This window comes from Vidua macroura, chromosome 2, assembly GCF_024509145.1.
Source record: "Vidua macroura isolate BioBank_ID:100142 chromosome 2, ASM2450914v1, whole genome shotgun sequence".
Classification (NCBI taxonomy): domain Eukaryota; kingdom Metazoa; phylum Chordata; class Aves; order Passeriformes; family Viduidae; genus Vidua; species Vidua macroura.
Genome location: NC_071572.1, coordinates 30,210,356 through 30,225,818, shown reverse-complemented (window position 1 = coordinate 30,225,818; position 15,463 = coordinate 30,210,356). Strand labels below are relative to the sequence as shown.

The 15,463-nt window shown below is 43.0% G+C and overlaps 2 protein-coding genes across 2 annotated transcripts in view; one reads left to right on the top strand and one right to left on the bottom strand.

The window, feature by feature from the left end:
* Positions 1-670: 670 nt before the first annotated feature.
* On the top strand, positions 671-5,733 carry RPL31 (ribosomal protein L31). The gene is made up of 5 exons (XM_053971351.1): positions 671-766; positions 1,358-1,474; positions 2,995-3,120; positions 5,086-5,198; positions 5,661-5,733. Exons 2-5 carry the CDS (start codon positions 1,368-1,370, stop codon positions 5,690-5,692), a joined length of 378 nt encoding a protein of 125 aa, XP_053827326.1. The 5' UTR covers positions 671-766; positions 1,358-1,367; the 3' UTR covers positions 5,693-5,733.
* A 519-nt stretch (positions 5,734-6,252) lies between these two features.
* The window catches only part of TBC1D8 (TBC1 domain family member 8), a 49,233-nt gene continuing 40,022 nt past the window's right edge, over positions 6,253-15,463 (bottom strand). The window contains exons 12-20 of the mRNA XM_053970736.1: positions 13,897-14,182; positions 13,269-13,398; positions 12,889-12,987; positions 12,293-12,361; positions 10,732-10,972; positions 9,411-9,476; positions 8,708-8,797; positions 8,446-8,546; positions 6,253-7,217 (exon numbers count right to left, since the gene is read on the bottom strand). Coding sequence (XP_053826711.1) covers positions 6,759-7,217; positions 8,446-8,546; positions 8,708-8,797; positions 9,411-9,476; positions 10,732-10,972; positions 12,293-12,361; positions 12,889-12,987; positions 13,269-13,398; positions 13,897-14,182 — 1,541 coding nt within the window. The 3' untranslated portion in view covers positions 6,253-6,758. The remainder of the gene's footprint in view (positions 7,218-8,445; positions 8,547-8,707; positions 8,798-9,410; positions 9,477-10,731; positions 10,973-12,292; positions 12,362-12,888; positions 12,988-13,268; positions 13,399-13,896; positions 14,183-15,463) is intronic.

Genomic DNA, 15,463 nt, shown 5'->3' with positions numbered 1-15,463 from the left:
GACACAGGGAGGGAAAATTCCTTTAAGAATTTGTTCTACTCTCAGGGATCACAAACCCACATCTCTCCCAATTGCCAGTGGTATGTCCAAACCAAACTCAGCCTTGGAGCAAACACTTAACTTTCTAAAGCCAGTGGCGCTGTAAGCTGTTAACAGGGAGATGCTGTAAATAGCATGGGGTTGCCTCCTGAGCTGGTTTAATACATTGTTTGGAAGGATACATATAGCTCACAAGAGCAGATTTACGTCAAGACAGTTTTTCGTGCTCTTCCCCACACACACATTCAGGTTTGGTATTATTGTCCTTGTTCTCTGTTGCACACACAAGGCAACACCAGTCCTCCTGACAGAGCTGGGCTGTTCTAGTTCATTATACCCAAAACTCAGCTTGTTCCAACATAATCCCTCAGCTCGGATTGGTTTTCCGGGCAGGCGGGGTGATTACATCAAGCTACTGCCTCACGCCGGGATGCCTCGGTTCTGTCTCGGGAACAAGAGCTCGAGATCTGCAAGAGGCAAAATGCTTGCTGGAAGCACCGCTGCGCCAAGCTGAGTTCCGAACACACCACTCCAAGGAAAAGGGAGAGACTTTACAGAGGAAACAAGCGGACGAGCACCGAACACTCCCGGTACGGGCACACCCAGACGCCGCCCCCCGGGCCAGCCCCTCCCGCCGCCGGCGCAGTCGCTTCCCAGCCCCATCCCGGAAGAGCTCCTGTTTCCCAGCGTGCCTCGCGCGCTCCTTTCCGGCCGGTGCCCGGGCACGGTGAGTGTGGGCCGGGGCCGGTCCCGCGGAATCCGCCTCCATCCGCCCCGCACACCCCGCGGCGCGGCGCGAACGCGGCCCGGCCCGGCATGGGGGGCGGTCCGGCACGGGGGGCACCGGATGGGATCTCCCGGCGCGTCCGCGTTCGGCGGGAATGGGGCCTCTCTCCCGCCCTCCCCAGGCCCGGGGAGGCCTGCGGGACCTATGGGACGGGGATACGGCTCTTGCTCCGGGGAGGAGTCGGCCTGGCCCCGGCATGTTAATTCCGGGACGGGCTGAGCTGCGCTCCTGAGTCGCCGTGCAGAGGGAGGGGGCTTGGGGCTGGCCAGGAGGCCGGTGTTAATGCGAGGTGGTCGAAGGGTCTCGGATGTGCTTCCTGCTCTTCTCAGGGAGATGAAAGTAAAGCATCGGTGATGTTGGGAAGTTGCTGCGTGAAGCCTGCCACTGGTGCGACCCCGGGGGTTGATGAAGCTTGGGTTTAAATTTCTGAATGCGGGAGTTGTGCGGTTTGCAATGGGCTGGTGACGGAGGGAGGGAACGGGACGGGGAAGGTCCGAGATCTGCGTTTGATGTGTGCACGGTGCCTTTTAGCCTCGCTGAGATGGCTCCCGCAAAGAAAGGCGGCGAGAAGAAGAAGGGGCGCTCTGCCATCAACGAAGTAGTAACTCGGGAATACACAATCAACATTCACAAGCGCATCCATGGCGTGTAAGTTCTTTTTGTCAGCGAAATTTGCTTTCTGTGAAGTGGCATTTGGAAATGGGTTCGGTAGGTTTTAAAGAGCAGAGAAGGACTGTCCTTAGAGTGTTGTGTTTGTGGTCCCTTGTGCCTCTGTTGTGTCCCGAGGCAGCAGCTCTATACCTGTGCAACCCCAGACTTGCCTTGTGGCTTTCAGGAATAAGCCTGTTTCTGTGATTGTGAGTGTTCTGGGACTTAAGTTAAAGTTAGATCAATTTACTTCTGTGTGCAGGTTGTCATTCTTTGTTGTCATTCCAAGCAAATGCTTAAACTTCAGCCCACTGAGAAAGTTTTAGAAATTAAATACTGCTGTAGTCAATTATTGGTTTCATGTTTATCACAAAATTGTGTGAAGTGTAAACTGGGATATGATTTGTGTTAAAGGATATTTGTTGTTTGTAGGTAAGAGTGGCTTTTTAATTGACCAGATGCTGAACTTCATGAAACTGTGTAGTGGAGAAGTGCTTCAGAGGAAGCTGCAGTGCCTTTGCATTCTGTGTATTTCTGCAAGCACATGGAAGGCACCATCCAAATCCAAACAATTGGTGCAGTGCCTGACATGGAATAGGAGAGAAATGAGACAGTGGAGCATTGTAAAACCGTGGCTGGGAATGGAAGGCAGTGGTACTCTTAAAATGGCAATAATATGTTCTGGCCTTGCCTGTTGATTGGCACTTCTTCTGTTTTAATGCTTGATGGTCCTGCTGTCCACCTTTCTTTTTTTGCCTGATATGCTAGAGTTAAAAGCAAGTTTAGTGCTTGTCTCACTTGTGATCAAGTACCCACTTCCCATTTCTAGCGCAAAGTATCAACAGCAGTGTGCACATAATATAACTAAATACAACCCACTGTGGGACCTCAGGCATACTGGCACAGCCCCGTGTCACAGTGTGGGTATAATATATATGGCAGAACACTCATGGTGCAGCTCTTCTGCTGTGGATGCCCAGTCCTACAGGATCTGGCCATAATGGGCATGAGACAGGCTATACTGGGAGAAAAAACAGTTCTGGTGGTGGTGTTGGTGCAGTCCTGGTAGTGTGAAAGAAAGTAACCATCAAGTACTGTTCAGCAAAAGCTGATATTCAGAATAACATCAGTTTTGTTCTTCTGCTGTTTATTTCAATACTGATAATACAGTTCTGTCACGTTTATGTTACTATTGCACTGCTTTGCTCATAGGGCTTTTATTCAGAGTGTTTGTGACACCTCTGATCTCTTCAGTGTTACTGAGATATTCAAACATGTTGGCATTAAAATGAAGGTTTAAGATGCAGGAGATCTTGTGATTGCAAAATTTTACTGAGATTATTTTACCTAAGTGTAAGTGGTTTCTATTACAGTTAGCATCTGCCTGCCAGGGTAAAGGTCTAGTCAGGCTGGTGCAGCTGTTTTCTGTTGGGAGTTTTATGTTGGGAGAACACATGCAACAAGTGTCTAGTGCTGACAGTGTCCTGAAGTTAAAGAAACGGCTCTTGTGTTTGTCCCAGGGGCTTCAAGAAGCGAGCACCACGCGCCCTCAAGGAAATCCGTAAATTTGCGATGAAGGAGATGGGTACTCCTGACGTTCGCATTGATACCAGACTGAACAAAGCAGTCTGGGCTAAAGGAATAAGGTGGGTTTTTGCACTTTGTGGGTCCTAGGCTGAGGAAGGACATGGAGGATTAGGAAAAAAATTCCTATTTCTTGCAGTATTTGCGTTTTCTTTGCAAATGCTTCCTTCTTGTGGCATACACACCAACCTAATCTGTCACCTCTGTGTTCTGGTCAGCTGGCCTGGCATATTTGTAACAAAGCTTTGGTAAACTCTAGGATTGAAAAAATTTCCTTCTGCTTTTAATAAGAATAAAGCAAAGGAAAGAAGGAGTGCAGGTTTGGGAGTTGAGGGCAGGGAACAGAAAGGATTGGGGTATTGTAATTCTGTAGTACCTTGATCCATGTTGTAGCAGATAGTTTTTATAAACCTGACCTACAAGTACCTACAAGCCCAGGCTAAGTGGGATTTATGCAGTGTGTCCAAACAAGATTAGGTTTTGAAGCATGCTGAAGAAATGCTGCACAAAAGGAGGTGTATTTTCAACAGGGCCATTAATCTTGAAAGTACAAATAAATAAGTAGTTTGGGGACCAAAAACTACAGCTTGTGTTTAATCACTGCTACAAAGGCAGCTAATATGACACGTGTAAAGCTGGTCAAATAGAACTCCTGTCGGGAGTGGGACCTCTTAAACTCTAATAAAAGGTTAACTGATCGGGACTGATGCTTTGAGAGATGCACATGGTTTAAACCACGTCTTCTGGAAATTAGATCCTTGAGTCTGGTCTATGACATACATAGAATGCTTTGCTTGGCATCATGTGGCCAACCTTTCCTTGAAAAGCAGAGTGGGAGGATGAGACTGAGTTACTGGGTCTTACAGGCAGGGGTTCTCTGTCCTCCCTTTTAAACTGCCCAGTTCATAGGGAGTGGAGAAGTAGCAGTGGAACCAGGAGATGCATACATAACCCCAGAGCTTTGTAGTGAGGCTGCTAACCAAGACTTCCTCGTATTGACTGGAACAAGTGCAGTCTGGGGAGCAAGGAGTCGCCACATCTGTCTCTCCAATGTGAATCTGCAGTTTTTACTAGTTAGAATACATAATATATACAAAGTAAGGTATTTTCCTCTGGAAGGATCAGCAGAGGCTAAAACCACCATGTTGGCTGGAATGATAGCCGTGATCTACATAAATTAGTGAAAAATGCTTTTGACTTTGATAGGAAGGGAATAAAGCAAAGCCAGTTCCTGTATCTAACTACTATGTCTACCTGATGTAATAAGTATGTTCTTGAAAAGGCTGTTCTTGCAGCAGGGAGCAGGAGCAGGTTCCTTCACATAGTACTCTGAGCAGGAGTTACCTAAAATCTTGAGTTCGAGGTGGCAGGTTATGTGAAAAATGGTGTGGATAAAAAATTCTGTGCCTCCCCTCAGCAGCGTGTTTTGGGCATTATTAGGTGAGCACACTAAGCTGTGATTTGCCTATTAGAACAAAATCATGAAACAATTTAGTTACGATTCCATGGGCTTTGTGAGGAAGAAATGATAATCAATTTTGTGCCCATAGGTAAAAGCTTGTTTCAGGCTTGATGCTCACTAGAATTTCCACAGCTTCTGGCATAAAGATAGGCAATACTCTGACTTCTGACACAGGTCTTGGGCTTTCAGGGTAGATTGTTGTGTTTTTCCTCACTATTTTATATTGTAGTAAGAAAAGCTTGTTACTAACAGCTGCTTGCTGATTATGTTCAGTTGATGATCATCTTCAAGGTTTATTTCCTCAGTAAACCTTGATTATGCACTTCTGACTTCATGCTCCTACTGGATTATGAACTCATCTTACTCAAGGCTCAGTTAAATCTTACCTGCTAACTTGAATAAAACCAAGCAAAACAAACAAACAAAAACTCCTCCAAGGCAAACAATACAGTCTCTTAAGGTACAAGATTTTGCTCTTGGTGTGATGCTGAGAAAGAACTTTCCTATGAATTCATGGGTTTCAGTACATACTTCACTGCAAATTAATCTGCCATCTTCATTTTAGGAATGTTCCTTACCGTATCCGTGTGCGTTTGTCCAGAAAGCGCAATGAGGATGAGGATTCACCCAACAAGCTGTACACTCTGGTTACCTATGTACCAGTCACAACATTCAAAGGTAAGGAAAGTTCATGCATCTCCCATGCCGTGTTTTTCAGAAGCAAAGCAGGACAGCTCCTCCTGTGGTGCAAAAAGCACGCTGCAAGAGTCAAACCACTGGCTTAAACTTCCAGCTCAGCTATAGAGAACAGGGCTCCCTGATCCACATCAAAAAGAATTAAAATGATCACGTAAATTTTAAGAGATTGAAAAACACAGACCATAATCATTAGGTTAGTCACTAAGCCCATCCTTTTCTGTCAAAAGCTCAGGCAGGTTAAGCTCTCTCTGCTTGTCATCTGATAAAAATCAATTCTGTAAATGCAGCTACGTTTTTGTTTTAGCATTTGCAGAAATACTTGTCTATATAGTTTGCTCTTCCAGAAGTAGATCAGCAGACTACCCTTGAAACTGTAGGTGTACTTTCTTGGGAAGACTTCCATATATATAACAGGTGGTGATAAAATGTCTTGTTTTGCAGGTCTACAGACAGTCAATGTGGATGAAAATTAAATGGATTTTCATTACAATAAAAATACAAAATATATTCTTTAGTTGTTTTTATTGTCCAGTCTTTTCAAGCTCTCAACTGTGAAGCATTGAGTTGAACAAGTATTAGCCTTTTAAAGTATCTTGCTTTCTTTGAATTTGAACATAAAGTTGTAATTTTCTTAATTAAAGATACACTAGACTTCCATTACATGTGAATGGAATAAGGAGGAGATTCAGATGTTCTTTGTGGGTGGCAGAGTTGTGATGGGTTTGTTTTGTTCTGGGTATTAAAGAGCCTTTACACAGGTATTTTAAGTTCGTTTAAAAACAAAACAAGAAAAACTCAACCAAAACTGCTAGATCGGTATTTCATGTATATAATCTCCTGTGGATGATGTGCCCCACTGGCCTCTTAGGCAGACTCAGTAGGCTTCTCCCAAAGCAGCTCTGTGTACAGCATAGAAACGGGGTTTTGATTAGTGAAATAATTGTGATCATGCTACCTCAGGGTATTTGTTTAAAGCAGTAGGGACTAAAGGCACTTAGCTTCCCTAAACCAGTAAATACTATCAATGCTAGTCTTGTACAAAAAGGGTTTATTGAAAAGTGCATGTTTTCACAGACCAACATCAGAAGCACAGTCCATGTACACTTAACATTTCAGCAAGACATAAAAATTGGAATACAGTCAAATATATTAAAATAGTTTCAATTACCAGCATTGAAACAGTTTTCAGTATTAGTGCAAAAAAAGGCAACTGAAACAAACTGTGGACAGCAGATGAGAAGTTGTTTTCCCCTGCTTAAAAAAAGAAAGACAACTGGAGTCAGCCCCTGCTCTCCCAATGCAGAAGAGGGCTTCAGTTTTTCACCCTGTAGACAGATGTTTCCTTTTACATTCAAAACAAGAACATAATAAGTCAATGGCACAAAACAAACCTACACACCCTTTTAGCTTTTAAAGCTCTTAAACTGAAAACCACAGATCCAACAAATTGGATACCAGAAGTCCACTGCCAACTGAAAGCCTTTTATAGTATGGCCTTTGGCATAATTTCAGTGCATTTCATTTTTGCTATGTTTGCTGCTACTGCATGCTTGGTTTCGCATGTTCACTCCGTGACTGGCAGCTCATTCCATTTGTTCTGAGACTGTATTGATTTAGCTTTGCATTCTCAAGCTTTGGTTTCAGTTCTAAGGGTTTTTCAAAGAAATTAACTAATGATTGTTCAGTCAAGAGGGAGGCTAAAATATGTTCAAAAGAGACAGTCCAGTCCCCTTCAGTCACAGGTGAAGGTTGAGAGTCTTTGTGAGGGGTCTTCACAGTGTCAGTAAAAACGGCGTCCTGGTCTGAAGCAGAGGCCTCGGGCTGTAAGTCCTCGGTGAACTCATCTGATCCACTCCCCAAGCTGATGCTCCTTTGTCCTACTTCTCCAATCTGAAGTAACAGTGTGGTCACAGTGGCAATGGCTTGGTACAAATCATTCTCCTCTGGATCTTCATGAAACATGCTATACAACGTTTTGCAGAACTGAATGAACTCCTTCTGTAAAGGATGAAAAACAAGCATCAAAGTCCTCAACAGCCACACTAAGGATCACTGCAGGAGTCAGGCAGGGCACAGTCATGCAAAGGCAGGTGGGAATGCTGTGTACATTTATATGTTCTTTTATAACTCCTGTCTGCTTTTAAAAAACTGTTAGTGAAAGGATTTCAACCCCCAGTGGTTCTAGGAAACCATGTGCTGAAATCAAAAAGAGAAGAGGGCAGTGAAGTATTTTGATGAAGGAAATCAAGACCTGCCAGATGATCTACGGGCAAGTTAGAGACAAGGCAAGGGAAAATCCCATATTGGTGGCTGCTACACAGAGTGGGTTACAACCAAAGTAGCCATCCACAGGCCTGCAGGCAAATGTCCCTTCTGTTTCTCTCCCCTCTTTCCCAGCTCTTCTAAAACAATTCAGAGATCTTCCCTGCCCAGCTCCTTTCTGTCTCTCCCTTGCTCGCCCATTTCAGGTGGTTATCAGGCTACAGAGGATGTCTCCATCTATCCTGTTAGGAGAGTTGTGAGCCCTCAGTGAAATGATGCCTTTATGCGATCGTGAGTCCCTGCAGAGCTGACAGGCTAGGTACATGCCACCCCTTTAAAACTTCATTTAGAAACACAAGCACAGAAGGGATTCTGGGGGCAGTCCCATCTTTCTTTGCATGTCTGTACATTTGTTTTATTAGTATGGGGCCCTTTCCCCTCCAGTAGCTTTCCTTGTGCCAACAACACAGAAAGCTACTGGCATTAGGAAACAGATGGTAAGACTGACAGCCTTCAGCTGTCTTCCTGCAGTTCTAGTCAGTGTTTGGCTAGGTTTGGCAAGTTCCAGGTGTGGCAGACTAAGAAGCTACTGCTTTGGTGCAGAGGAGGTGTGGGAAAACAGAACAAAAATGTGCATTCTTGGGAATTCTTTGGCTTAGGAGGAGGCCTTTTTCCAGCCTGCATAAGTCTATTTGCTTGCATATTCTGCTGCAGGTGAGGGTGAGTCTGAAATTCACCAGCCAGTCTAAGCAGAGGGAACTGCTAGGAAGGTAGTTTTTTGAAAGTAAAAGTTTTTAAGCACCTGCTCCCTAGATCAGAGGAGCCCAATCCTCAATGCCTGAAGGACTGAATCCAAGTTCAGGCTGAAGTTATACTTCATGAGAGAAAGCCAAAGTGTTGAATTAAATAATTTCATTTTTAGTACGCTTCTTGAAAAACAGAGTACAGCCTCTAAGGTACATACCTGGCTCATTTTTGGCAATTCCTTTTCAGTTTTAGTATCTTTTTCTTTGGCTAGATCCTTCAGCATCTGCTTCAATTGCTTTTGGTAATCTACTGCATCACCTTTTTTGGAGCAGACATAAAAAGGATAATTAATTTTCAAGTCACTGTAGTAAATTTACATTTCAAAATAAACTCTAGAGAGCAGAGATAACATGGTAGGGATCACAAGTGGAAAGTTGGTTATCTCATGCACTCACATTAGAGAACCATTCTGGACATACCGTTTGATTTTCCAATGACCAGTGGTCTTGATGTTGACAGCAAAGGATTCTTTAACGGTGACTGGCTCTCTCGTTCATTTTCTGTGAGAGCTATTCAAGAAATGTGACAAATTTAATCCTTTGAATTCGACATGATGGTTATTTATTTTTCTAAAATTTACATACTTGAAGAAAGCAAAGTAATTGTGCAAAGATGTTTTGCAAATGCTTTCAGGTACTTCATTAAATCATACTGTAAAATCATGTTCTTGTAAGACTGGTGCTGCAGTTGGAAGCTTGCCAAGAACTGCACATTTAATTAAAAACTTTCCACAGAGAAACTACCACAGAATTTTGTCACTTAATCAAAACTGGATCAAGATATACAACGAGATCTCTACTGTACATGGAGTGCAAGCCATTCAAAAATGTTACTTCAGTTCGTATTTTATCTGGAAGTAACCATATAATTGGCTGCAAAAGAACTCTGAATGCAACAGATGTGTGAGCTTTGACATTGTAATCTATACATTTCATGCAAAAAGGTTCCATTTGTAATTAATGGAGTAATTTGTAAAATGCAGTGAGTGTAACTACAAATGCACATCCTGTATGCTCCAAGCTGGAAGGAAGCAAGACGGGGTTATTCATTAAGCAGCTTTTTCCCAAAAGCAAGAGATTTTTTGGGGAAACTGAGGTATTAATTTCCTTTCAGATTTCTTACCTGGTGGGATATGCAGCTTATACAGTAACTTTATCTTTTCATTCATTTCTCCATTATACATAACATCTGCAAGGAAAATAAAGTACAAGAAGGAAGTGAACCAGAGCATTTACTTCCACAGTTTAAAATAAATCAGGCATGTCTCTGTGCACAAAGGATAATTGTTTACATAGACAATAAACATATGGCCAGTGTATAACTTTAGGTTGTGCCTGTCAATGAGGAACGGCAGGTGACAGCCATCTGTTTTGGTCTTTGTTCTTGTGAAATAGACTGGGAGCACCTCACCCTATGGAACTTCAGCATCTAAAAATATCAAGGAGGATGGCAGGGAATCTACTAAAGGCTGCTTGCTGCCACAGATTTACAGAAATGGGGGGGGGGGGGGGGGGAGGGGAGACAGATAATGTTGGGGACATCATATTCTTAGCATTTCTCCCCTTCAGCCCTTACTGCTGTTCTATAGGGTAAGCCCAAAGGAGGTAACTATTTCACATGTAATATGATTCCCATTTTCAGTGACCAATAAAAACAAGATTCTAAACTTTCAAATGCACTCAAATACTGTGGAGAATATATTAATACTTTAAATTAAAAGTTGTATCCCTCTAAGAAGCAAATAAAAAGAGAATACAGGGTGCCTTAGTGTTCACATTAAAAAATCTAAAAATCGTAAGTGGAAAGAATACAAAATCACTGATTTTTACTGAAGCTTTGACTTTCATTTTTTTTCACCTGAGGTCAGACAACAGTTGAGATTTGCCACTTCCTTTTCAGTCAGATTTTGGGCAGTCAGTTTCACCTATTAGGACAGCTGGTGGCCTCAAGACCAACCCTAGCATAACTCTCAGTCACTGCTGAGCAGATTTTTTTTGTTCTGCTTACTGCCACCATGCAAGGCAGGCAGCAGTCAGCCTGCCTTAACCTGTGTAAGGTTAAGTCTTCAAGAAGCAGTTTCAAAGAGGTACACTGAGATTTCAGAGGTATACTCAGAGCAACAACTTGGTAGAGAGGATTTCCTAGCATTCTGTGCAGACCCAAGTGTAATTCTTCACTCATACAAGATTTTCAACAAAATTACTATTGTCTGAGAAATCAAATATTCTAATACAACATTCAATCATGTCCTCAGGCTGTCTTTTAAATCAAATTGACTTCAGATGATTGAAACACAAAAGAATGAGTAAAGGTCACTGATATGGGTAATTACAAGCCCTAGAAACCATCCTCTCTGCCAGTTACGTGGCATTTTAACACTCCTGTCTCCCCCACGTGCCACCCCCAGCTCTGCCCCGCGGCCCAGCCCGCAGTGAGCCGATACCCAAGCAGCTGGCGAGCCCCTTGAACTCGATGAGCCGGTCCATGTTCTCATCCAGGAGGCGGAAGGTCCTGTGGGCGAGGAGGTCGGTGTGCTCCCCGCAGGTCCAGGGCGAGAGCAGGCGGTAGAGGCTGGCGAACTGCTGGGCGTCGATGCGGTACTGCTCGGCATACGGCCTGCTGGGGTCGTGGCGCTCCGACACCGCGCTCCTGCTTTCCCAGTAGCACCTGATCAAATGTTCCCTCTAGGAGAAATCGGACACACGATTTGTTGCGGGGCACGGCAGCAGAGAGCATGACCAGCAGAAAAAGGCATTCACATCAAACTACGCTGTAACGTGCTCAAAATTCGCTGTGTGCAAGGTGTCATAGTGATACCAACACCATTCCTGTGTGAAAAAGCAAATCTTTCATCAGAGCAGCCAGCCACTCTCCAATTATCCAATTTCCAGTGGATAATTAATAAGGGTAGATTCTTGAAAAATATTCACTGTGGGTACTGAAACTCTGTTTAACCACATCTGACCCAGGATGTCCCTTAGCAGTCAAAGGTAACAAAAAAATATGGAGGCTCATAGGCTTGATCGGCTCATTTATTCTCTCTCAGACAGCTCCATTTGGATACTGTAGCATTAGTCTTCTGTTAGGGACAGGTAAAACAAAGAGTCCCAACAAAGCAAGCTGTCCCTGGGAGAGCAAGGGAAATAACAAAAAAAAAGGAAAAAGGAACCACTACCAGAAAATGAAATTAGGGGAAGCTAGTCAAAGATCAAAACCAGCAGTGAGGAGCAGGAGGGAAGCACTGAAGAAGAAGCCCCAGCAGCATCATCTTACAACCACTAATGGAGGCAGGATACAACTGCTCTTGGTGACAAAGCTGTGTAACACTAACAACATACCACAGGCATATTCTCAGTATTTATGGCTATGAACAATATACAGAAGAAATGGTCTTTAAGGGAAATAATTACAGCTTGGACCTCTAAATCAAGTATAGTTGTATAAGCTTAGATGTCCCTGTCTCCAGCTTTATTGTAAGTTTTATCAAACATCAGCTTGACAGAAAGGAACTGAAACTGCTTTTAGTTAAAAAAAAAAAAAAAATCCCATAAAACCCGAAAAACCGTATTAGAAATTTTGGAACAAATGGCAAGGACACAATGTTGTGGGGTTTGGGTTTTTTTTTCCCCATGGAGAAGACAGTCTGCTTTTAAAGAGCATTTAGAGAACAGGGTTTAAAAGCACTGCCAAGTTCCCAATGAGCACAGCTACGTAATATTTAATTTATTCTGCATGTGAAAGTTAACAGAACCTAGCTTGTCAGGGACCATTTCCAAGCAGAAAGTTAGAAAAAACTCCGGAGCAGTTCTCTGAAGAGTCATAATATTACTGTTCCTCTTTAACAACTGCACAACCACAGAAAGGAGAAAATGGCAAGATCCCACCCAGGGAACACGGCCCTGCCAGAGGATGGGAGGTCAGTGCTGCGCTGCCAAGCAACAGCTGGAAGTTATGCCCAAAGAAGCCTCAATGAAGTGCATCCCCTGCTTTTCAGGGAGACCAACCTTGAACAAGTCATATAATTCCTCTAAATCTTCAGGAAGAATTGAAACATCTGGGATGACAACTCGGAGCTTAAAAAAAAGAAAATCATGTTAGTGACATCACTGACATGGGCAGACTCACGAGCTGTACTTAGGTAGAATAGCTGAAAACCATTACTACAAGATTTTTTTAAATCTTTCCGCTGTTTCCCCCTTCTTTAGGTTCACCAGTTGGACACATCCATGAAAAGAGAAATCCCTCAAGGGCTATTAGGAACAAAGACAGGAAGTCCCTAAGCTACAGGTCACAGAGGCCGGGGACACATTGCATGGTGCTGTCTCTCCTCATGCTCTTCCCCAGGCATCTGCCAAGGGCTGGCCACAGTCACAGATAAGGTGCTGGGCTGGACAGTCCTGCTGTTGTTCAGAACTTTAAAGCACCCTAAACTATAATAATGTACATGGCTGCCAAAGAAAACCATCGGCATCCCAGGAAAGAGCTTTTTGCACAGTCAGCAATGATTTTTCAAGACGTGGTGACACCTTTTTAAAAACTAAACCGATGTGTCTCCAGAAGCAATGCTGAGCTACCTCAGTCATATCAATACCCTGCTCACCACGTTCTGCTTGGTTGTCTCTTCGTGGCTCTGCAGGACACGGATCCGGTGTTTGTAGCGCATGTGCTCTATCTGTTCCACAGAGTGGTCTCCAAATTTCTGTAAGAAAGGAACAGAAATTTATTAACTGTACTGTGTTTTATGATACTTGTATTAATTGGAAATACAGCTTTTAAAGTGCAGTGAGACCTTGAAGAAAAGGCATACCCAGTCTCTAATTACTCTAGGTACTCATACTACACCTAGTCTTGTGCATGAGAGCACATCAGTCAAGGAATCTGTAGACATGTGTATTAACTTTCAAAGCACCCAAACTGAATTAAATCCTCTCCTTTAAAATTCTAACTTAACTGACTAGTAGACACAAAGAATTATTTTACCTCATAGGAGTCATGAATCAGGTTTGCTATTTCAGTCACTGGAAAGGATTCCTGGTCGTCACTAAAGAATGCATGGTGATTACCAATAGGTGGCAGAGGGCTTTCCTCGTTTTTGACATGCTCTAAAAACCTGAAGGGAGGAAATATGTCAGAACACATATTGAACACATATAAGATCATATTGCACTGTGCTCTTCTCAATTAAAGTAAGCAAATAAGTCTTATGGCTCAGACTTAGAAATAAATTGAGTTTTGGGCAAGCTAGACTTTTTAAAAATGCCCTTGCAATTACTCATCTGAGGAACAGCAAGCCAGCCAAATGACTAAGTGCTGCCCAAGGAATAAAACTTCTGTCTCCTTGAAGTCTGGAGCAGGAAGCCCGTCAGTCTAGGGAAGGCACGAAGAGCAGCAGTAAATATTGCACACTGACGCAGGCGATGCATGTCTTGGCAGTGCCAGGAAACTTCACAGGACATCTCGTCCTACGTACAAAGCCATTGTTTAAGGCAGTCACTGCGACAGCAGCAGCAGCAGGGTGACACAGAAGGGCCCTGGTGCCTACTGAGCAATGCCTTTGTTTTAGGGCAGAACAGCCTGAGATGAAAGGAGCACTCCAGTGTGGCCATACCTGCTCAGGATCATCAGGGCCTGCCCATCATCCTTGCTGTTACACAGATCCACAGCGTTGGCTTCCAGTATGGCCAAGCCCAGTTGGAAAATGGCTTTGATGCCATCATAGAAGAAGCAGTCCACAACATTCACAGCACTTTCCAGGGGCATGATGCTGAGGAAAAGGGTAAGGAACCAGGAAAGAGAGATGGAAGCTAGGGCTGTCAGATCCTTCATATGTTCAGCCAGCTCTGGAAGTTGTTCTTTTATAAGCTCTTCAAACACTGACTGGTCTACCTGAGCACCTACAAGTCATAAAGGAACAGCATTAGTCAGGACTGACACAGGAAAAAATATTTTTTTAAGCTAATCACTGCTGTCAACTGTTAACTGCAAGACTTTCTTAACATTTAAACTGGCAAGGTACACATGCATCTACAATGAAAAATGCCATTATCCTCCTGCTGTGATCTCAGCCTAACCCTTGTGTCCATAAACCTTACTGTACAACTTTCTGCAAAATGTGTGTTAATTCTCCTAAGTGCCTTTAGGGTGCAATGAAATAGCAATAGCAGCAGCTGTTGGTCTTGGCTACAAAAGCACATAATAATTAAGTGCTAGCAAAGCAATCTTAAAGCATTTTACTGCTCCACTTGGAATGTATGTAGTAAAAATAAGACAGTACGAATTCCTCTCTGATGTATGTACTCAAGCAAGTGGGCAGCAAAGGTTTTGCTCTGAGAAAATGCAGGATGGAAGTCCAGATATGCCTACACACACCAAGCAGGAAGAATAATATTTACGTGAAAGCACATGCACAGATACAAGTATATACTTATATCTATCTACACATAAAGAACAAAAGATTTCCGCAATGCCCAGATAAAAGATTTCCTAACTGTCCCAACCAGTCTTTCCAAAAGGAGCAGATCTGGGCTCTGGTTTAGCTACTAGTTCAGTTCTGCTTTGTCAGCAGCTGTTACAGAATCAATGTTGTTTCTTCTCAATTAAGTGGACTGTATCTACAAACCAAATTTGCCACATCAGGGCTTTGACCAAAGACACTGCAACTTAAAAATATTCCTGAATATAAAATGCAGTTAGCTTTTCAATTATTTTGTCTTTCTTTTCAAGTTATTAATTTCTTTCTTATAGTCCATATTCTGCTAATATTAGGACACAATGTTAATTGCTGAAACATATATATCCGTAGCACTCAAAACTTCTGTTTTTGAAAAGCAGAATATAACCTGGACAATTTGTGGCAGAGAGCCAGCATCTTTTGGCTTTGCATCCAAATCACCGGGAAAAAAATAGCTATGACATTTCTCTGTATTAGAACCTTTCACATCAGTCCACAAAGAGCTTCTGCTGGTGACTGAACAAGCATTACAACACCACAAATCAAAAATAAAAGCCCATGGACATCCAAAAAGCTTTTGAGAAACACATGAAGCATGATGCTTTGAAGAAAAAGCTTCCCATAAGATTGAAGAAAAGGAGAAAGACTGGAGTTACTCAACAGAGGGCACTTTTTGTTTGGTTTTTTTAAATAAGCCTAATGCAAACAATTTAATAGCCATAGT

Bases quoted from the DNA above. Each gene is read 5' to 3' on its own strand.
- RPL31 (XM_053971351.1), top strand. From the start codon at position 1,368: ATGGCTCCCGCAAAGAAAGGCGGCGAGAAGAAGAAGGGGCGCTCTGCC. The intron at 1,475-2,994 runs GTAAGTTCTTTT...TGTTTGTCCCAG, and splicing joins CACAAGCGCATCCATGGCGT to GGGCTTCAAGAAGCGAGCAC. The intron at 5,199-5,660 runs GTAAGGAAAGTT...CTTGTTTTGCAG, and splicing joins ACCAGTCACAACATTCAAAG to GTCTACAGACAGTCAATGTG.